We start from the raw sequence: 23,374 nt of genomic DNA on the forward strand, positions 1-23,374 counted from the left end.
GGGCTACTCTTTTACCAACGAAATGTGGGATTGACCGTAACATTATAACGCCCCCACGGCTGGGAGGGCGAGCATGTTTGTCGCGACTCGGGCGCGAACCCGCGACCCTCAGATTACGAAGCGCACGCCTTAACGCGCTAGGCCATGCCAGGCCCTAAACATATAAAGACATTGAAGAAATCTGTACGTATATAGCTAAATCTACAGCGTGTTTGTGCATACACAGAGTTAATACATCCAGATTATTTAGTTTAATACATGCATATAACACTTCAGTTGTAGGATTTTTTTTTAGAGAAATCAGGAAAAAAGTTTTAAGGAATTCTAGGTAATGCGTATAAAGTATAACAAAAGGACGACAAGAAGATTCCACCAGTATGAGCTAGTGACGTCCGTGTACCAACCAATGAAATGTTTACATGTGTAAATCGTTGAAAGGTCGTAATATATCCCCCTGAAAAATGTTTCACTTACTGTGATGGTTCAGCAGTTGATATCAGTGTTTAATTGTAAAAAAAATTGTGTATGTAGTTTCCAGAGGTCAATCTTTTCCTTTTATACCACTATGATTAATATGTAGTAATACTAACGTCGAAAAGATGTTGTATCATAATAAATCAAAATATTTATATTTATAAGTAACTGTACCGTAAGTTATAATCTAGTTTCACTACCCTATTTCACGTTATTATGCTTAGCTTTAATTTACAGTTTAAGTTAAAGCTAAAATTTTAACCTGAAATTAGATATTTTCAATAATATGTTCAGAAATGGCTGTTGTGATAGCAGATGCTGTAGGTCAAATTGCCCCAAAGGTATTAAAAAAATCTTCCCACGTAATAACGTCTCCAAATATTAGTGCCTTAAGTTCGTTAGGCTTATGTTGTAGTGTTACCACTCTTCCTGGAACGTCTGTTTCGAAAAATGAAATAACTCTTGAAACAGAAGTCGTATTAGGCCAGGACTCTGAAGAAAAGAGCCAATCAGCTGTGGATGTAACTGTTAAGAAAAGAGATCGCCTTGACCATCTTACCTTAGAACAAAAAATTAAAAGAAGGTAATGTATCCTACCAGTCTTTGACTTTTTACTATTTTAAGTTTTACTGTTACTGTTAGTCATATCAGCGCTGCTAGATGCTGTTCATATGCTATAGTTTATAGTATATAGTTAAATAGGGTTAAATAACTTATGTGATATAAATATTTATCTTGCAAGTGATACTAGAAATAAAGTACCTTATAACACCGAATTGCTATTTAATTGGACACTCAACAGTTAGCTTTTCAGGTAATTTCAGGTAGATGCTGTTCATATGCTATAGTTTATAGTATATAGTTAAATAGGGTTAAATAACTTATGTGATATAAATATTTATCTTGCAAGTGATACTAGAAATAAAGTACCTTATAACAACGAATTGCTATTTAATTGGACACTCAACAGTTAGCTTTTCAGGTACTTCAGAGCATTTCCCTAAAACACAAGCTGTAACTGAATCCCATAACACAGAAGTATTTATAAAGATAGGCTTAATTGTTACTATTGTAATGCTGGAAGTATAAGAAAGCATGGCTTTAGGGCACTGGTAAGAATTGAGGACTTTAATGTTATTGGAATAACTGAAATGTGGTTACATATAGATGATTTTGATGACAGAAATTTCTTTGAAATACAGGGTTATAGGTTATTTAATAGAGAAATAATACTAAAGAGAGGGGAGGAGTGGCCTTGTATGTAAAATGTGAGGTACACCCTGTTGAAGTTGAGGATATCGAAGATAATGGGTTTGTGTAAGAGATATAAAGCAAAAATGTTTTTAGTGGGAATTTATTATAGACTACCAGGTGATACTAAAGATATTAGTGAAAAAATGTACAGTGAGGTAAAATATTTCATCTGTTAATAAGATCACAATTATGGGTGATTTTAATTTCAAGTAAGTAGATTGGAAAATGTTGAAGTGAAACCATGGAGGAAGGTTTTTGGAAACTGTCCAAGATGGTTTTCTTCACCAATTAGTTAGGGAAGCTACTAGAAACATTATTATTTTGGATTTATTGTTAACATCAAATATAGAAATTATCAAGAGAGTGGAAATTGGGGAACACCTATTTGTAAGTGATTATTGTTTTATTAGGTTCAATGTTTTGCTGCATATGGAGATAAGGAACAATAATTTGGTTATAAATTTCAAAAAAGCAAGTTTTGAAGGGAAGCAGCAAGAATTGTCTGGTATGAATTGAGCAGCTGAGTTATTTGGAGATTAGATGTGAAAAATCTTTAAGGATCAATTTTTAAATATTCAATGAACATTCACTATAGAAAGAAAATGGTGGCTGCAACTGAAAGAGGAGGTTGGCTCAAAGAGGGGTATAAGAGAGAGAGATTAACCTTTAAATAGTAGGAATGTTGTAGGTAGTAACATCAGTTGATGATGGCCACTGTTTAAGGGTTAAAGAAATTTATCACTGTTTTAGTAAACTTAAAATTACTGGGATGATGGAAAAATTAAAAGATTATAGAAGATCAGGAAAGTTGGTTAAACAGGAAATTGGGGCATCAGAAAGAATGTATGAAGAAAGATTGGCTGAAAAGTTAAATGTAAGGATTTCTTTAAGTGCATTAAGGATAAATAAAATGTAAGGTAGGATCCTTGAGGGTTGATAACGGGAGCTAGTATCTGATGATTATCAAAAGGGCTGGGTTATTAAGTCCTATTTTTTTTTTGTGAAGATTTAGAAAGTATTCCTAATCTTGAACAGTTGATAGATAGAGGCAGGGTCAGATGACATGATTACATTAATTCTGAGCTTTTTAAAAAAACTGATAAGTTTAAAAAATAAGACTCCTGGGTCAGATAACATTCTTCAAGGATTTTGAAGGAGGTAAAGGATTAGATATGCAAGACACATTTTTTTGTTTTGTACAGTGGGCAGGTGCCAAAGGATTGGAAGTTAATAATGTCATTCCATTTTTGCTTTGTGAAGTCATAAAACAAAGTTTAAAATTTTATTTGGTAGTCAACATGGTTTCACTAAGGCAAAAATCTTGTCTTTCAGATCTTTTGATATTCTATGAAACAGTTACTGCTTATGTAGATTAGGGTAAAGGTGCAGATTTGATGTATCTGAATCTTCAGATAGCATTTGACAAGGTGCCATGTAAAAGTTCACTCAAACTGGATTAATGTTCTTTGACTTGCATTAGTGACATAGATGAAGGAATGGTCAATAAATAACTTAAATTTGCAGATGGTATTAAGGTCTTGGATGTTACTAGCTATGTTACTTTGCTGATACTTTAGAAATTGTTTTAAATCATTGAGTTGGACAAATAAATGGAATGTGGGTTTATGATATGGTACATTACCTCTGGTTACACAAATAGCTATTATTCAGTGCTGCCTTCTATATAAACTTTTTTGTGTATGCCACAAGCCTTGATTCTCCCATTTGTTTGGAATTGACTGATTACCTTGCAATTCATATGCAAATCAATACAACACTCCACCAATAAGAGTGCAAAATATTTTTTGATGCATGTCCAATTCTGCTGGACTATAATTTCTCGATTGGCATTTCTTGTGTTATGACATTTAGTTTGTACTCTCTTCAAGAGTTTTTTTTTTTAGCTTGTTCAAGATGTTGTTTTAGATCCAAATGCAGCTTAGTTACTAAACTTGATAAATTATAATGGATTTCTATGGTATTGATATAATAATTTATTATTCTTTGGTTATTCAAATATATATATACAAAATCTTTAAAAAAAAAGCTCTTATACTCCATGTGTGAAATATCTTAAGGCTTGGCAAGCTATGGCAAGCAGCAACCAAATACAAAGGTTTTGACTAGAAGACATAATTGTTTACTTTTTGTTTTTATTTACTGTTTTATGTTTTAAAAAAAATGTTTAAGAGCTTGCTTGTAAATACTAGTAAACTGTGTACATATATAATGTATTAAAATACACAAGCTTATATGTGAGATCTGAAGTGTATGTTATAGAATACTAGTCCACTAAAACAAAGCCAGGTCACTTTGTAAAGACCTGGTAAGGTTTATATTATTGGATACAGCAACATGAGTGCACATGTGCTATGTTGTAACTTCTGCATTGTTAGCCAGGCATGGCTGAAAGGTCAATATAATTAAAAATAATATATATAAATGTATAATGTTATAAGATTTAAGTTATTTAGTCTGAACATTTATGTTTTCTTGCTATAATTTGCAGATATTCTAGAATAAAAAAGGCATTTATATTTATTTCCTAATTTTTTTTATAGTGGTTACAGAATTGGTCAAATTGACTGAACTCGTACAGAGATTTGTTAGTGGAAATAATAGATAAAGTATAAAGTTTTTCTTGAGAAATGTTTAATAACTAATTGGACATTATAAGGATTTTGCACATGAAATTTAAAAATTTTTTACTGTATAAAAGTATTTTTAATCTCAAAATGAAAATTATTTAGCATGCTGCATATCCAACGTACAAAATGAAAAAAAGGCACAAGAAAAACATTGCTTAAAGAAACCTTAATACTTAATTTTAAAAAATCTGTTATGTATGAAGACATTGTAATCTGATAATCTGTCAAATTCTGTAAACAGTTTATTACTATTTTAAAAGTTATAGCAAGAAACTATAGCAAGCACAAAATGGTTGAGATTGGTCCCAGGGTCTGAGCCTGTATTGAATAAGTTGATAAGTCTTAATTTTAATTTACCTGTGGTCCTATTTAAGGGTTGGGTAATAATAAGGTAAATATCTTTTCTTCAACACAGCATCATGTACATGTGTTTATTTTACTACGTGGGTCCTAACATTTGTTCGCTATACTGAATGTTTCATTTTCATTGTTGTTTATAGCTTATACTCCTTACAATTGACATCATTTAATTTATAATTTATACTTCTTATCATTAATTTGTTTTAGAGAGACAATAAGTCAGGGTCCACCCTTTAATGTTTACACCTAAGTAATGCTTTCCCTTCTTTAATGGCTGAACCCATTTTCAGATGACTTGTATTTTGTCAGTTTTACTCAACTTGCTCATGGATTCCTTTCCATGTCTTTACTGCATAGTATGCTAAGCCTATTTCAGTTATTATTTTAGACACCTTTCACTGTATATTTCCACTCTCATGACATTATTTCATGAGTACATTCATCTCTATTTTGAGAGTGGATACTTACAAGCTTCACCCAATAAAGGCTTTAATTCTTTTTGCTTTAGTTTACCATCTGGCAGTTTTTATTTATGAATTTTTCATTTGCATCTTGGTTAATCCCATCTATGTTATCAATTACCAAGGTTTTTAGCTTTGTTTTATCCTATTTACACCCTATAGTTATGGTTTACTTTCCACCTCCTTTCTTTGGTGTTCTACTTATGTTTGAGAATTTTCATGGGATACCTCCTCCTTCAAGTGGCTTCTTTGCTTTTAGGATCTTTTAGGGTGAGGCACTTCTGTTTACTATCTGCTGCCAATAGGGTATTACAGTTAGTTCTTTTTCTCTACTGGTATGTTTTTGAGGCTACTCCTGGACATACTGTAGGGTATCTGCAATGCCATATTACATTTTTTTTAGTTGCTCATTTGTTTCACTCTGAAATATTGTCACCTTTATTCACTTGGTATGTTTGGCACCTGCACATCCTTTACCTGTCTTCACTATGGGTTTCCTTCATTCTCTTGTTTGCTGGATGCTTATTAGTGTTCTGGAGCAATCTGTTCCATCTTAATCTCTTCTTGGTCTTCCCTGTTCTTATATGCCTTTGATTTTATACCTACAGTACATGTTTTTATCTTTGTTTTTTTTCACCAAGTGATTAGGTATCAGTTTTGAGCTTTGATGTCTGGACATGTTATGATTCCATATCTTTTGTACAGTAGTCTACATTTTATCAGACTTACACATATGGTGGATTTTACCAGCACTATTCATTGGACATCTAGTTTCCATTTCTTCTTTCCAAACTGAGTAGTCTTGACATACTCTTCTACTCCTTCCACAGATGTCTCGGGTAGTTGGATACCATTTTCCTGTTACGCATCTCACATTCCAGTCTATTTGGGATATGCATTTTTAAACATCATCTCCACTTTTCTTCAAATACACTTGGAGGTGTTTTCTGTTATTCAGTGTGCATTCAAGTCTTTAATTTGAATTTTCCTCTTACTCTTCCTCTGCTCCCTATGACATTGGGTTTACTGCTTCCACGTATTTTGAATTGTTTCTCTTCTCCCGATGCTCTTCTCCAAAGTTGATTCGCTCAGTAGGAGGCTTCAGGATAATGGTCTTCTGTTGATAGGTCTTATCCCTTTCACACCTGAACACTTAAACCAGTCCAAGGTGCTGTAGTTTACATCTTATTCTATTTTGGGTTGAACAACCCTGTTTGATTTTAGCTGGGTTTTAGATTTACAGCTGAACCACTTAAACATAAGACCTTGCACGTGTATTACAGACATTTCCTCACTCGTTTACACTCTTGTTACTCCATCCATGTTTTAGATCATGGTGGAGGTACTTGCAGATTACTATGGTTTTTCTCCTTTGCTATCCCTTGATTGTCTTATTCCAAGGCTGTTACTGTGCTTGGGTAGGTTCCTGTCAATTTCAAATCAGCCTGAGATAGTTTACACAAACATGTTCTTTTGATGCCAGATGTAAGATTCCTGGATTGATCAATCATTTTTTCACATTATCATTTGTGTGTGTGCGAGGGGGAGGTATGAGATACCCTCTGATCTTATGAACTTGAGGTAAAGATGGTGTCTTCTTTCCTACCTCCACATTGATGCCAATTTCCAATGGTCAGGTTTTGGATTGTAGTTAACTTACCAACAATGTGATCATCATCCTACCCCAATGTGGTTTTCAGTTCCTAGCATCATGGTTGCAGTTGACTTGCTGTGTATGGTCTGTCACATCCTAGTCACTTTACACCTTGGGGCACATTTTTTTTTAATATTATCTAATTTTATATTTTCTGTCATTAATATTCATGAACTTGTATGGTTTGGATCTGTATCTTGCCATAGTTCTCTCCCACTTGGATGTACTCCTCCATTTCTCTACTCATGTATGCAACATCTTTCTATGATGGGCAAAGAGTATACCTTGTTTAGAAGTTTTGTGTTTTCCCACATCTGATTTTCAATTCCAGAGATTTCCCTTTGGGAAGTGTCTTTTTAATGCTTTCAAAGGGTGCATTTTTATTTCACTTGCACTGGTCCCTTCACTTAGTCAGTGTGGGATTATAACTACTTATGTAAGAAGAGGTAAAGTGCTGTATCGAAAGTTATAATTTTCCTTTACTGAAAATGTCTTTCTGTTAGGTACTTACTTCATAACACCCTTCACTAAAACCAGTGTTTCCAGTTTTTCCCTTACAATGGAGTGATATTTTGGTAAATTGAATAATCAAAAGAGTATGTCATAATTTTATTTGTGGAGGGTTGTTGTATGATAATTTGCATGACAATCAGTCAGTTCCATTAAATGGGAGATTTAAGGCATATGGCATGTGCAAAATTTTGTTTTTGCATATAGAGGGCAGCACTGAATGAGAATAATTATGTTAGAGGAGGTACACCCTTGTGCAAATTAATTGAAACAAATGGTCATTTTACAATATTTTTAGCATGGTGACCTGTGTAGGCTCATTGAACTCTCTGATTTTCTTTAATAGTCATTTTTCACACAGATGTCATCATTAGCTGTCTTTTGCAGTACGGTCTATTTTAGGATATATGACGAAATTATTTTATTACATCATTCGAAATTGCATCAGATTATGAGTTGCACAACTTAACATGCTTGGCCATGCCAGCCCTATTGTATTAGAAGGGCAAGGAGACCAATCAAAAAACAACTTCTTACCAACTCAATGAAGAAAAAATGGTATCAATGGGGTCTGAAATACAAGAACTGGATGCAAGAACAGTGAAGGAAGGTGTTATTCAGTGACGAGACTCATTTCTTCATAGAGTGTCAAAGAAATTTGCATGTTCTCAGATCTCCAGTTGAGAAACTTTGAGAATCTTGCATTGATCAGTTCATAAACATCCCTTGAAGAAGATGTTTTGGGGCTTTTTCAGCTGCGATGGCACCAGAGGCTTACGTATCGTAGAAGGTATGATGCGAGGACCACAGAACATCAAAGTTTTGCAGAGAAGAGTCGTTCCAGAATTGAAAAAGAGATTTCCAGTTGGATCTGGCATTTTTCAGCAGGATCTGGCTCCATGCCACACATCGAAACTTGTGAAGAATTTTATGAGTACAATGCGAATAAAGGTGCTGGACTGGCCTGGAAACTCTCCAGACTTAAATCCTATTGAAAATCTTTGAGTGATTTGTAAAGAAAGACTTCACGGAAAGGACTGTACTATGAAAGATAAGCTAATTGAGGCCATAATTGAGGTGTGGTACCGCAATCCAAAAATTAGTAAAGATTGCAGTCAACTTGTGGACTCGATGCCAAAGTGGATTAATGATCTTTTGAAAAATAAAGGCTGTCATATCATGTATTAATTTGTGAATAATTTTGGATTCTCAGAAATAAAACACAAAAAATTGAAAAAAATTGTAATTTTCCATCTTGTTTCCATTAATTTGCACAGGGGTGTAGATGTTAATTGGAAGTACATTTTCTGAATAGGAAAATTGCAACTTTATAATAAATGCAAGTGAGTTATCATAATTTGAATTATAAAAATAACTTGGATAGGAATAACCTTAAGAGTGCCATAAAATAATCCCAATGTAAAACTTTAGCAGTGGCTAGTGGTAGGGAAAATAGGATTTTTGGTTGTTTTAACAGAAATATTGAATAAAAGTCTGAAAATGTTATAATTTCTTTGTATAAGTTTCTGGCTAGGCCATATTTATAGTACTGTTTTTAGTCTTGGGCTCCTTAGCTTAGGAAGAACATTGAGTTGTTAGAAAGGGCTACTAGAATGGTGCCCTGGATTGAGGATTTGTCATACCAGGAAAGATTAAAATCTGAAACTGTTTTGTTTTGAAAAAAGATGATTTAGAGGGGATCTGATTGAATTCTTTAAGACTATAAAGGGAATCTGTAGTGTTGATGCATCCTTTTTTTCATACTTTTAATGACCAGAATACGAGGACTAGGGGACATAAATGTAAATGTTAGCTGAGATATATTTTTCTTTCAACGTGATTGGCCTCTTGAATGATTGCCTTTAGATGTTGTGGAGGCAGTAAATTTAAGTGAGTTTAAGAGAGAGCTGGATAAGTATATGAATGATGAGGACTAGTTTTAAGATTTTTGAAAAATATATAGTAATTTAATTTAACAGGTGGGACAGCTGAGATAGACCAGTAGGTTTCTTGTTGTCCCAAAACATAAAACAGGGTGTTCAGAAAGTCACTGTGCAGTTTTGTAATCATATTTTATTGTCTGTTTCAAGCCAGCAACTGATAGCAGTGTTTGGAAACAAAATAAGAAGGATCCAGACCTGTATTGATGCCAACGGGGGTAACTTTCAACATTGTTTATAATTGTCATTCATATTTACCTCCTGTATTCTATATTGAAACATGCCTATTAATAAATATATAAGTGCACAGTGACTTTCTGAACACTCTGTATTATGATATATCTTAGTTAATATGGGACTTCATTGTATGTTTAAAAGATATTGTAATTTGGAGAATGTATAAACTGTTTTCTGAAATATACTCTTTTTTTTAGAATGTAAAATAATGTTTTGTGTATTTCATAATTTTTCTTTCAAGTAACTTTGTTACAAGTAACAAAAAACTAAAATAACAGGTTAATTTATTTTGAAAAAAAACATTTTATATTCTGTATCTATCATACTGGTATGGTATTGTGTTATATGTGATAGAAAAATTAATTCCTTTTTACAGAAAATTACAAAACAGAGTTGCAGCTCAGTCTGCCAGAGACAGGAAGAAAGCAAAATTGGATAAGCTAGAATTACATGTCAAAGTTTTGGAGGAAGAGGTACTGTTTCCCCATTTTTTAAAAATAATTATCTAAAAATTTTCATGTGATGACATTATAAAATTAAACTGATAAACAAAAGCTAAGTGTACTCAGCATTTTTTAATCTTTTCTGTATAGTATGACCCAGCATAGCTAGTTGGTTAGGGTGCTTGACTTTCAATCTGAGGGTCATGGGTTGAAATCTTCCCCCCCCCAACATGTTTGCCTTTTCAGCTGCTGGGGCATTATAATGTTACAATCAATCCTATTATTTGTTGGTAAAAGAGTAGTCCAAGAGTTGGTGGTTGGTAGTGATGGTTAGCTGTCTTTTCTCTAGTCTTTCACTGCTAAATTATGGATGGCTAGTGCAGATAGCTATGTAGCTTTGCACAAAACTCAAAACAAACTGTATAGTATTTCATTGAAAGTGAGGAATTTAAAATTATTTTCAGACAGTATTGTTTGTTTTTTGCTTGTTGTGGTGTTGAATAGGTTTTATGTGAAAGGAAAACCTTAAGTTTGTTTACATACTTTCTATTTTTATATTTTCAAAGAAATAATCAGCTGTAACATAACTAATAAGAAAGCAGTAGTGGAAGTTATACTTTGTTATTGTATTTTTATTTTTATACATGCAAGTGTGTAACTCTTTAAGAATCCCCTTATTTCTGCATTATTCAGTATTTCAAAGTATTTGTATTTTCTCACAGAAACTGTCATTATTGTCAGAAAATGAAATATTAAAACGGAAATTGATGCTTCTAGAAAATGAAAACTCTGACCTGAGGTCAAGACTGGGTCTGAAAGAAATAAAAGTGGAACAGGAAAATGAGGTAGACTGTTTCTTATATTTAATATTAAACTTGACTGACATTTCTATTTACTTTTCAGAATTACTGAAGAAACACAGAGCCACCTATTGAGTATTAATAGTAGTTAGAGTATTAATTAATTGGATTTTTAATATTTCTTAAAGTATTAGTAATAAGCGATCTACACACATTTTCACCCATGTGCATAAATATCCTAAATTCTGTGTACTGTTGAGTTGTCATAAATTAGATAGTAGCTGTTGTTTGTTTGTCTTTAAATATTACAAGTAATGAGTATCATGCTTTTGTAATCTAATGAACAATTATTTACAGGTGAAACTTAAATTATTTTTTATTGCAAACATACTTTCAGCTTCTTCAGGGCAAAATGAATATTCTCCACATATATAACACAAAGCATTTTTATCATTAATATCAGTACAAATTCTTCCAAAATATTTTTGTAGTGGAAATCTTGTGAATGTTTTTCTTTTTTAAAGTAGTTGTACTATGTCTGTAAAAATTATTTTATGATTTATACATATATAAAAGATTGACTTTTAATATGTGAACAGAACCATGCAACTGGTTCAATTTGTGTAGTTTTTCTATTGCCTGTAAAGTTATTTTTGAGTTAACACTGTTTGTTTGTAGAAGTGACTTAAGATTTCAATAATTTAAGTAAAAGCTAAAAGAATGCAGTTTTATTTAATGACTATTTTGATGAAATATTGTACTCCAATAGAATATTTTACTCCCATTTACACAATATTTTTTCTGACTTGTGCTTTTCTCTGTATGTGAAAGTTCTTGTTTGTCACTAGCCTTAAAAACTCTCTCCTACCCTCATATTTTCATGTGAAGCAGCTGTGTGACAGCATGAAATGAGCATGCTATAACCCTCCACCAATAGGAACATGACGCAACTACTAGCACAACTTGCCACATGATTTTACTTCTTGATTGTCATTCATGGTGTTCAGTTGTGTTTTTTGATTATGTTTTCCTTTCTGGAATTTTCAACAAGTTTTTTTTTTTCATGAGATCTTAGGGTTTTTATAAATTCTACAATTGTGTACTTAAATTTTAGTTTGTACATGGCAGCATTATGTGTCTTTTATTATAATAAATAATTCTTTGGAGCTTTCTGTTTGGACTTATTTACTTTCACTCTCAATTGAAATGGATTCTGTGTTTCATATTACAACTTCAGCTGCTGCTATTTCTTCTACAATTAATCTCACTAAAAGCAATGTCTGCAGGGATTGTTACAACTTTGGTTTGTCAGGAGTTGACAACCTTCATGTAAGCTTCTGTTTTGTCTATGGATTTACTCTTGTATCTTGTTTAGGGTTACCTGAACATGTGGATTTCAACAACCTTTTATCCCCCATTTCCCCTTTGTCAGATGGTCATGTTTAGGTCCATGAGAAGCACCCAAACTTTCTTCTTTCTTGGAGTTAATTAACCAGGTATGTTACATTTGTCTGTTTTCCTCCTTTTTTTTCTTTTTTTTTCAATAAGTGAGATACTTTTGGGCCAACATCTTGTTCTCACCCACCACATCAGATATTGGGGCTCATGTCATTAGGTTTATAGACCACTTAGGTTCTGGGGTCACTATGCCTCGATGCACACATCATATGGATTACCATGCTGTATCTAACCATAGGTATACTTTTCCTTTTTTTGACTCTTAACAGTTGGATTCTCTTCTGCATCTGCAAGGTTCTGATTCCAGTACCTGGGTGATGTCTTTCCTCAAATTGTTTTATGTTGCAGGTTTTTATTGTCAATCTTTGGGTTCTTTTTAAAGGGATTTTTTTTTTTCTTTTGGTTCTCCTCCTCTGCTGTTTTCCTATTTCACATCCTTCTCTTTCTAAAGTGGTTATGGATTTTCATCCACAAGGTACCATAGAACAGGGAGATTATTTTCAGGTCTATTGATGAATCACCTCTGCATGTCAGTCTTTTGGGATTGCTACCAACTCTGATTTCTTGTGTTTGGGCTGTCAGGATTTGGTTCTTTTCTCCATTATAAGGACAATTGGCTGCTCTTAGCTCCTTCACATTCCACCTCCAAAGATCAGTTGGTTGTGTTCCATTCCAACAACTCATCCTTCATCCAGCAAGAGGGTTCTTGGGACTACTAGGCCAGTGGAATCTCAAGGTCTGTTCTGCCTCCTCATTTAGGGGTGCACTTATTCACAGATGCTTCTCTTTTTTTTGATTGGGGGTGTGTATCTGGATGTGCAAGAGATTTTGGGTTATTGGTCAAAATGTTGGACCTCCTGTTTTGGTGCAATAGCCAAAATGTTGGACCTCCTGTTTTGGTGCAATAGCCAATACATTCACTTATTGGTGTATCATATACTGGGTGTCCTGAATTTGGGTGCAGTATATTTATCATGACCCAATAATATCCTCCTCAGGGAGTGGTCTCTTGGCCTCCCAACTAAATTTCAAAGTTCTTTTCCTTTTTCTGTTGCTCAATCTGAAGTGAAGATGGACTAAGCTATATAGAGGGAGTCAGTTGTGCCAAGAGTTGTGTGGCATGTTATTATGCAAGTGATTTATGGTATCTAGTGGTGAGTGAAAATTTGTGCATATAGAAGGCAGTAGAATTGGGAAAAGCTACTGTAACAGCAGAAGTTTATTTTCAATGTAGGAGAATGCTCACAGAATGGCTGAGTTTTTCAAATACAAACTGTTAACTCATAGCTCCATCATCTCTTGACTGATTTGAGATCTAGTTAGTTTTGGACTTTTACCTGATGTATTTAACCACACTCCAAGATATTCATTCAAATCCTGCCTAAGATAATTTCATTTTAAGAGTAGGGTAGTAGTGATCTTGAAGAGTAATAAAATTGAATCAAATATATGTGCTGCATGCTTGGTATTGCTGGCATACAAAAATACAGGTAATAAAAGGTCTTGTACATTAATTTACTCTAATCCTGCCTGAAAGAATTCCAAATCCTATGGCTGTTGAGGTTTTCCCTTGTTTGAAATAACAGAATTAGTAGCAACTAATTAAGAACAGGATTTAATTATATCTTTACTAGCGCTATATGTAATTGAATAGAAGTTGTCCAGTAAATTGTCCTTACAAAATATGTATATATTTAAGTAACAGGTAATTGTTACTAGATAAATATCTAGATGTATGAGCATTGAAAATATTATGAGTAGTTTGCATGAGTGTGGATTGAGAAGTTAAAACTTAATGATTTCATTCTACTAGATAACATACTGCATCAAGGAAGAGAAAGATTTTTAAGTGGATTTTGTAAGCAAGAATTGTTTATCTCTGCAGTAGTATCAAGAACTATGAGCTCTTATCCTCTTCATGATGCAATGTCTTTTTGCTCTTAACAATAAGGTTAGTATTTTGTCTTTTGCTATCGAGATGCAGCAGTCTTACTTTAGCCTGAAATTGACTGAGTTTGCAGCTTCTCATTTTAAAGAAACAGTGAAATTTAATTAAATAACTTCATAGTTTATATTGCTCATAAATGTTTTAAAATATTTGGATTTTGCCATCTGTTCTGTGGTGTTTTGAAAAGTAAGTAACATCTGAATGAGTATTTTCAGTCTTTTACGTCTAGAAGATATACAAAAGTTATTTGATACCAATAAAACGTCAGACTTTGCAACAGCAGTGTTTTTGTAAGGTAGTTATATTTGAGCAAACTGTCCTTTAATGAATGTTACTCACAAAGTGTTAATTTTTTTCTTGATGTTTATTGGGGCATTCTTTTGCCTTTTCCAGTTTGATCATCTCCCTGACTTATTACTTCAGCAGTTACATGAAGAGTTACTCCAGTGTAACTCAGAATCATAAGATTGTTTCAAGTGGAACATGAAAATGCAATAACAGATAAGTCAGATCCTATATAAGTTCAAAAAATTAAGTTTGGTTCCATTTATCAGATATATTGATATATAACTGAAGATATATACACATACATTTGAATAAGCATTCTCATGGTTTAAAAAAAATACAATATATTGAATTAATTACAGTCTTTATATTTTACTTACCTCTTCATTTGAAATAAACACCAAATAAAACCTAGTTCAACTACATTGCTTGGGATTAGATGATAAATGATATGGACTGTGTGCTGAAGGTTTTGGGAGAAGCTGACTAGTATATTAGGTGGAAATTCATTGTTTTGTTTAATCTCTGCCTTTAGTCAAGGAATTATCTTCAAAAACAGAATAAAGTGAGCAGAAAAGTGGTGGAATTTCCAAGCAATTAGCTAAACTTTTGTCAGAATTTCATATTAAATTCAGTTTTTATAAATTATGCACTTGTTTATTATTGTTAGGGTTTAGAATTTTAAATAACACAGTGGCCCAACTTTTAGTATGCTCTCTGAAGAACAACATGAAGTTTGTCGTACACTAAGTTAAAAATTTTTCAGTGGTTTATAAGCAAACTTACATGCAGAAAATGCATGTAAAAATGAACTCAAAGTAACTGGTAATTACTGTTGTTTGTTCTTTAAAATGAAAGAAACAAATATAACGTTAATTGGGAATCTATAAAAGAACTAATCGTGCGTACTACAGAAGTCAAGCATTGACGAACTGACTATAAATTTTCATAAAGATAGTGCAAGTGGTTACAGAGGTTATAAATGATCAAGAACAGGCAAACTTGAATATTTCAACTTCTAGTAGATAATGAAGTTTCTCCAGAGAATTCTGAAAACTGCACTTTTCTTTGTTTACCTCTGAAGAGAGATATTTTAGACAGGTTCTTTTGTGAAGATCCATTTTAAAAAAAATCATTTGTAATATTTTGCATCATTTAAAAAAATGTGATACACATTTATCATCTTATAATTAGTTATGTATATATCTACTTGTGAAGTTTTTTATTTTGTGTGTGTGTGTGTAAATAAAAGTGTTAGTCGAGTAAGCAAAGAAGTGAAGTATTTTTATTTTGTGGCAAAATGCTAAAATTGTATTTAAAATTTGAAAGGGTTCTGTAAACACTTAAATTGATAATTCAACATTTATTGCTAAACACTTGTCAGGAAGATACATTTCAACAGTAGGAGGAGGGAAGTTTTATTAACACAAATGGATTAATATTTATTTTAGAATTCTCATGACATACATTAATACTACAAAATTAATATTAGTTATTCACAGAATGGAATTTAAGTTAATGAATAGTTGCCTTTTAAAAACTGAATCATCATTCTAGATAAATACTACAGGTAATATTATTGGCAAGATGTTTAAAACAAATCCAGCTTTAACTTTTCAAATTATTTCATATTACTATTTACTAGTGCAGTGAGGTTGGATAAAATAAGTTTCTGGTTTCACAGGTCTTGCACATTAACTCTTTTGCTAGTGAGAGGAAAAATGATGCATCTCATAATGTTTATTTTCAAAATTTGATTAGACTTTATCATCGTACATCATTAAAACTGGCACATAAAGCTTATAATTCAAGTTTTATGTTTTGATTTCTTAATTTGAAAGGAAAAACTAAATTTGCTTTTTCTGTTGTGTGAAGTGTCTTGTCTTGTTGCTCAAATTATTTTATTACATCTACCATACAAACTCATTTTAATTAAGTAATTGAAAACTCAAATTCCAGACATTTCTAAGCAAAAATAAAAAACTTGCATCTTTTTGACTTGCCGAGATATTTTATAAACCTCCCAGTGTAGCCCTATATATATACCAAAAGAAATAACTTATTCTAAACTACATAAATTTCCAACTGTCATTTGTAATTTCTCTGGAAATATTGAAGTCTGTTGACTAAGTCATTGTTCAGAACAGAAATTACAGGTTTTAACCCACATACAGCTTAGTTAGAAAGCCAGATAAATTAGTGGTTTTATATATGCCAATGTGGCAAAATGATAATGTTTTAGCTTTCTAAAATGCAGCTTTGAAAAAAATAAAAATTGTCTTCTTTATGTGAGAGAGAGTAAATGAGGCATATGACAAGTGTGTACAAATTCATTTTCTAACATAGTAAGTACTAGAAATGATTGTTTTTCTATATTGCTCTACATTTAAAGAAAACATTTAATATTTATCCATAAGTAATGTTAATGTATATACACAGTCACAAGCACTTGTTCCAAATAGCTACACAATTTACTGGATTGGCTCCAGACTTTGTGGTGTATGTAACATTTTATCTCACTTCTAGCATTTGCTTTTATATTCAGTAGGTTTCTATTAGTTGCTCACAGTAAAATAAATAGGAAATAGATGTGAAAAGATTAAAAGTAGGAACTCTCAAGAGAAGTGCTTTGAAACTTTGTGGTTGATGTTAAAAAGGACAGTACTATTCATTTTATTTTGCATTTTTTAACTTTCAAAGTTTTATGGTTATGCAGTCAGTCACCTGGTTGATCTTTTATAGAGTGAGGGTAGAGGAAATAAGTCTTTCTAATAAGAAAAACATTCAATTTGGAAGACTTAAGAGGTTACATTAATAACATTTGAAAATTGTCAGATGAAGTATTTTTAATTTTGACATGAAAATCACTCTGCATTTGGAGTAGTAAATACTGACTCCATGTATTTACAGACAAATCTGTTATAAAAATTTCTTTGTCTCAAAGATGTAATGTTTATTAAAAGCTTTGAATTTCACAACAATAAAAAAACATGTTACAAGTTACACTATTGAAACTAGTGGTCACTTTGGGGTTACAATGTGAGTGCAATCCACCAAATCAATAGCAAAAGAGTTAAGATTGGCAAAAACCAGGAGTAAAAGAATGTTTACATTATTTTACTCATAAAATCTGGAAGAACAAATACAAATTGAGTAATATTTAAAATTGGTTGATACATTCTAAATTGACATATGAAGTATATTAAACTTGACTGAAAGATTTATGTTAAAAGCATCCCAGTATATGGCACTAACAAGTATGATTGACACTGAAAGTTGCTTTCCAAACTAGCTCACTTATATACAAATTACAAGTTGTAAACGAATGACAAAAAGGAAGAAGTTGACATATATAACACTGATATACCAATACCATAATACACTTGTCTAAAGGCTAGAAAAGCATTAGAAGACTTTCATTCCATAAGTTAAAATTAAAAACAAACTGTGGCTGGATTTGTATTTCTAAAAGTAATATTGACAGAGATAATAGCCTCAAACATATCAGTTACAATGTCTGACTGACTCTTTAGTAAGAAGTATATTTCAGTACATTACTCACAACTTCAGTGATACATACAAAAACAAACTTAAATTACATCAGGGATCATTTTAGTTGAATTGTTAACTTCATACATAGTTATATTTGAAAGCTGAGATTCCAGATTCTGGTGAGCCCATTCTGGAAAAATGTTCAAGTTGTAAACAACTCTTCCCAAGGTATTTACGTTCAGTAGCATCACTCCAATGGTTAGGATCTTAACTACCAAACCAGGTGGCATCTGAAATTTAAGTAAAATTTATTATTAGACAATAAATATACTGATTTTCTTAAATTTCATAAAGTTACCTTTTGTTGTATATTAAACACCACAGTTTTCTTCCATTAAAGCTTATTCTATCAAATATTGTATAATGTTTTTTATTTCTCAATAAATGTTTAATAAAATAGACCTTGAATTATTTAAAAAGATGTGAATGAAAAACTTTATTTAGAACTACTTTTTAATGAATAGACTGGAAGAAAACATTTTTATATACAGCTAAGTTCAACAAGATATATCTAAAATACACATGCTATCTTTATCAGCAAAATTAACATTTAACTAAGTGAAAGGTTTCAGAGGCAATCTCATACGACATTGTATTTTGAAATACTATTATCGTGAAACCCATTATGTGCCAGTAAAGGAAGATGTAGTTAACGGTACTATTAGTTTGACATAATGCCCATTTATTACTATTTTTTTCATTGTTTCATTTCTTATGAAATTCAACTTTCATGATGCTACCACTGAAAGTAAAAGCGAGTTATATGAACATTTTAAACTTACCAAGTTCAGATATTGAGATATCTATAGAAATGATTATTAACAGAAAATATGTCTAAAAAGACACTTTGCTTGCTTAAAAATAAATTCATGGTTTCAGAAAAATGTAATGGCAGTTAAACCTAACAGCTTGTACTGAAACTTTCTGAGGTTGGTCTAGATCTACTTACTGGGAAGTTGCAAATAGCTAAATGAATACATGAGGTTTAGAGAATTCTTATACAAGCTAAGTCAGTACCTAACTCAGTAATCTTACATAAAGAGTATAAGATATCCTGAACATGAAACATGCAATTTCTACATGAGCAGAGAAACAGTTCAATACACTCTTGAGAAAAATTATTGAAGGAATGTTCACCATTCTGTACACATCTTGAACCTCCATGCTTATTTTTATGCAGTATTAAAAGTTGATTGAACTGTATTTTCTATGGATTTCTGCATTTTGAATTACTTTTGAAACACAACAGTCATAATGTTAAGTCCTTTATCAGAGCTGAGGAAGTCGAGAAACATACGTTCTCATCAAGAACAGCAAAAACGTAACTTTGATTAGGAAATTTCAACACAGTTAAATTTTTAAAGAATAATGATTCTCTGTGGTATTAATTTCTCACTTGATGTCTTGTGTATTAATCTCTATCACAAGTGAACATTTAATTTTTCTGACTTCTCAATGTTGTCTATTAACCAGATTCTTTTATTTTTTCTTATTCAACTTCATTTCCTATGCTAGAAATCTTGCCTGTCAAATCTTCTGAAATTCTTTGAAAGGCTTACTACTTGTGTAGATGAGGGTAAGGGTGTGTATGTGATGTGGCTGGATTTTTAGAAAACAAATAAGTTCAATCATAGTGCAAATCCATTCAGCTATTTCTGAAAAACCTTGCTGACAAATGCACATGTAGGGATAAAACATAAACCTCCATTCACCTTTGGTAGCAGAGGTAATCAGTAATAAATATCCATAACATAAAAGTGCTCTCATTTTGAGAGTAAAAGAATTTTATGAAATGAAAAACAGGCTCAAAAAATTTAAATAGCTGTAAATTCTAGGAATTCACCAGAAGGGTGAATATTTTATCATTTAGTAATTTAATAATGTTAGTATGGGAAGAACAATGTTAGTGTGTACAGCATTAACCCTTTCAGCACTGAATAACAACTTTGAATGTTTGGCATGGCACTGAATATATATGTTTGATACTTCAACTAATTACGGTATCAATACTAAAAGCATGATATCTCAGCAATAACTTAAAAGTCCCTGAAATATTCAGTGACTGTACCCAATGCTATATATGTTAAATTCAATACATAAGAATAACAGGAATAAAGGAAGGTTGCCTGCCACACTGAGCCTTCTAGTTGACTGTGGTCGCCAACCATGCTGAAAGGGTTTAGCAAGATCAAATTATGAAGGACACTTATAAACATTAAATATTGTTTTTTTCTTTTAGAAAATTTCAAAATCAATAAATCATGCAGGTTTGTTAATTATTGTAGCTGATTTCAGTTTACTTAAAGTTGTTTCTCATAAAACTGCACTTTCATGTAAACATATAGAAAAGTAGTAAAGTTGCAAGCTGTCAAAGCTATTAAGTTTAAGTGAAATAAAATATTTTTTATGGTCATAATGCAAGATAACTTAATTCTGATAAGAATAATTGTACACAAAATAATTTTGATACTCACCATGTCCCCTGCCTTTAACTGGGCATGTGTAAACACTATAGCATTAGCTGGGGTTGCAACTGGAAGCATAAAGGCACACGAACATGCTAAGGTTGTTGGAATCATCAGGAATAAGGGATTGACTTCTAAGGTTGTTCCCTATAAAGAATAAGAAAAAAGTGTTGGATTACATTTGAAATTCTCAAACAAAGTAGGTCAATAAATACAATTATTGATTCATCTGCACAGTTTCTTTTTAGAGTTTTCACACAAAGTAACTATCCCAAGAGCTACATGTACACAGAAGTCTGTAATTTTCAACTGATATACACAACAGGGAAGACAGTCAACTTGTAGACTACACTTGTCTAACTAAATAAAGGGATTTAACCATAACCTACAGTGAGTTTTGTGACAGTGGTCTGTGTTTCTTTGTTGTTAAGCACAAAGCTGCATGAAAGGGTATATGTGCTATGCTCATCACAGATATCAAAACTCAGTTTTTAGTATTGGGAGCCTTTAGACTTATTTCTAAGCCATTGGGATATGGATAAGCATAAAACGTTCATGTCCATAGTCCTAGCACACTGACCAGTGTGCCATATCTGGCTTTGATAATGTCAATGATAATATTTCCAAAATTATTTTCTATGGTGTTTAGTATACAAGCTTTTCCTTTTGCTTGTTCCATTAAATTGATGATTGGCATGCAGAAACACATGAAGAAATGCTACACAACATTTATTACCTTCTTATACAACACAAAATGGTTATGCTACTTTAGAATAATTAACAGTTTTGCATCTTGTTTACAATGTATACTCAAGAGTTAACAAAACTTTAAATACTTGTTTTCTATTTCTGTGTTGGTTGTTCTTAGGAAATTTAATTTTTTGGCTAGAATACCTGACTGTGACTCTTCTCTAATACCCGATTAATTATGAAACTTTTGAATAAAATAGGCTTCTTGGTTTAACAAGTGTCATAAAATCAGATATTTCTTTTAGGCTAATAATGAATTTTGCAGATTTTTTTTTCTTTAAAACTTTTGTACTTAACAGTTTAAGAATTATCTTCACTGCAAACTACAAATAAAATCAGTTACCTTTGTAAAACAATTTAGAATTTGTAGAAGTAATGTAACAAAATATTAAATAATTTACTATTGATTTCAGAACTTTCTTGCAACATGCCTATTGTTAATCTATTTTCTAGCTTACATAATGAGAAGTATATTGGAAATAAAATTAGCAAAACAAAAATATTTTCTCTCAGAATAATTTTAAAGATTTGAATCATATGCTTTAGAGAAAACTAGAAAATAAAAATTTCACAAAATCCTCTGGAAGGGTAACAAAATACCTCACTTAAGTATGACAAAAATAACTAAATTTATACATTTTCTAAATTGAAGTTAACAGATTTTTGTTTTCAAATAAAATACATTCACTATTGGAGAAAACAAGCAGTTTATGTACATAATGTTGATTTCTGTGGATGTAAAATCATCTTTTGTTGTATTCCTAGTTTTTATGTTTTAAATAATATCAACAACTTACTAGTTCTGCAACTACTGGAAGCAAGATGGTTGCAGTTGCAGAATTGCTGGCAAATTCTGTGAGGAAGGCTGTCAAAACAGAAATTACCACAATGACACCTTCAATGGATAAAAACTGCAAAGTTGCTAGTTGATGCCCTAACCATCGAGACAAGCCTGATTCCTATGGAATGTATAAAATTGATTTTCGTTATACAGATTACAGTATTAATTAGTATATGGAATATTATTTAACATTACAACTAAGTTTATATATCATTATGTGTACATTCTGAATCAATGGGTGGATCCCTTGCAAAATTTAATATACAGCGTATTTTATTGTACACATTTATATGACACATTAAATATGGTCTCAGAAAAAAAATCAATTACATGAAGTTTTATAAACTACATTCTATATTTTTTTACTTAATATTTAATTTAATCAGTAGACATTTTCATAGTAATAGGTTTTAAACTTTATTACTAATTATTTTTTTTTATCGTCTTCAAGAAAGTGCAAAACTGTTTGGGATTAGATTTTATATGTAACAGGTTTACTGTTGTACATTTATTTTAATTTCTACATTTGTTTTTGTACAGTTTTCTTTTTTAGGTGTTATGCATATTCTTGACTGTGTGTTGCAGAAATTTTTGAAATTTGTAGAAGGTTCTTGAGCATAAGAATCAACAATGTATTAGGCGTGTATGTAATACTAGTGATTGACAGTATTGTTGCCAAGCAAACTTTGATGAATGCTCTAGTCTTGTGTGAATGGTGTATAAAAACTGACAAGTCGAGAGACAAATGGTATTATTACTAGACAGCTATAGGACTAGAAAGCTATAATTGTGATTAACATTTATTTATTGGAAAACTACAAAATTTGACCAGGAACGTTACAAACCATTCAACTTCAGTGAATTATTTCAAACATCATTTCTACAAGGACTTTAAATATCTTCATCAGTAAGAAGTGAACTTGAAAGCAGTGTGATGCCAATCAACAAGTGATAGCTAGCTAGGTAGCTTAAATAAGGTGCGAGAACATCAACTCAGAATTAATTTGCTCTTTATGGACTTGGGTCACCAGTAAAATATTCAGTTCTAGACTGGATATAAGAATCAGTATTGTGTGCAAGTTTGTAAAACTCGTATATAAACCATCATTTGTAATAACTATTAGTAATAACCATTATTATAAGTTATATTGTTTGTATATTAAAATATATTTGAGTTAAAAAAGAAAATTGTGTGTATTAATTTTGTTGGCAAATAACATAATACATAGTAACATTCAGTTAACTACTAAATTAAAATCCAGATTTCCTGTTATCTGAAATAGTAATACCTAAC

The 23,374-nt window shown here is 31.8% G+C and overlaps 2 protein-coding genes across 5 annotated transcripts in view; one reads left to right on the forward strand and one right to left on the reverse strand.

Moving 5' to 3' along the window:
- Window positions 1-361: 361 nt before the first annotated feature.
- LOC143238314 (X-box-binding protein 1-like) lies at window positions 362-23,268 on the forward strand. Of its 3 annotated transcripts, none has more exons than XR_013020514.1 (5): window positions 362-1,057; window positions 9,915-10,011; window positions 10,704-10,826; window positions 14,581-22,207; window positions 22,621-23,268. XR_013020514.1 is itself a non-coding variant. In XM_076478416.1 (4 exons), exons 1-4 carry the CDS (start codon window positions 771-773, stop codon window positions 14,650-14,652), a joined length of 579 nt encoding a protein of 192 aa, XP_076334531.1. In that variant the 5' UTR covers window positions 362-770; the 3' UTR covers window positions 14,653-23,268. The 3 variants fall into 3 exon arrangements, 1 of the variants encoding a protein (XP_076334531.1); XR_013020515.1 differs by adding an exon at window positions 14,053-14,190 and having other exon boundaries at window positions 372-1,057; window positions 14,581-23,268; XM_076478416.1 differs by having other exon boundaries at window positions 14,581-23,268.
- Window positions 14,897-23,374, reverse strand: part of LOC143238313 (Na(+)/citrate cotransporter-like) — a 69,537-nt gene continuing 61,059 nt past the window's right edge. For both annotated transcript variants that reach the window (XM_076478414.1, XM_076478415.1), the window contains exons 11-13: window positions 22,037-22,198; window positions 20,499-20,636; window positions 14,897-18,254 (exon numbers count right to left, since the gene is read on the reverse strand). In XM_076478414.1, the coding sequence (XP_076334529.1) occupies window positions 18,063-18,254; window positions 20,499-20,636; window positions 22,037-22,198 (492 nt within the window). In that variant the 3' untranslated portion in view covers window positions 14,897-18,062. The remainder of the gene's footprint in view (window positions 18,255-20,498; window positions 20,637-22,036; window positions 22,199-23,374) is intronic.

This window comes from Tachypleus tridentatus, chromosome 13, assembly GCF_004210375.1.
Source record: "Tachypleus tridentatus isolate NWPU-2018 chromosome 13, ASM421037v1, whole genome shotgun sequence".
NCBI classification, from domain to species: Eukaryota; Metazoa; Arthropoda; class Merostomata; order Xiphosura; family Limulidae; genus Tachypleus; species Tachypleus tridentatus.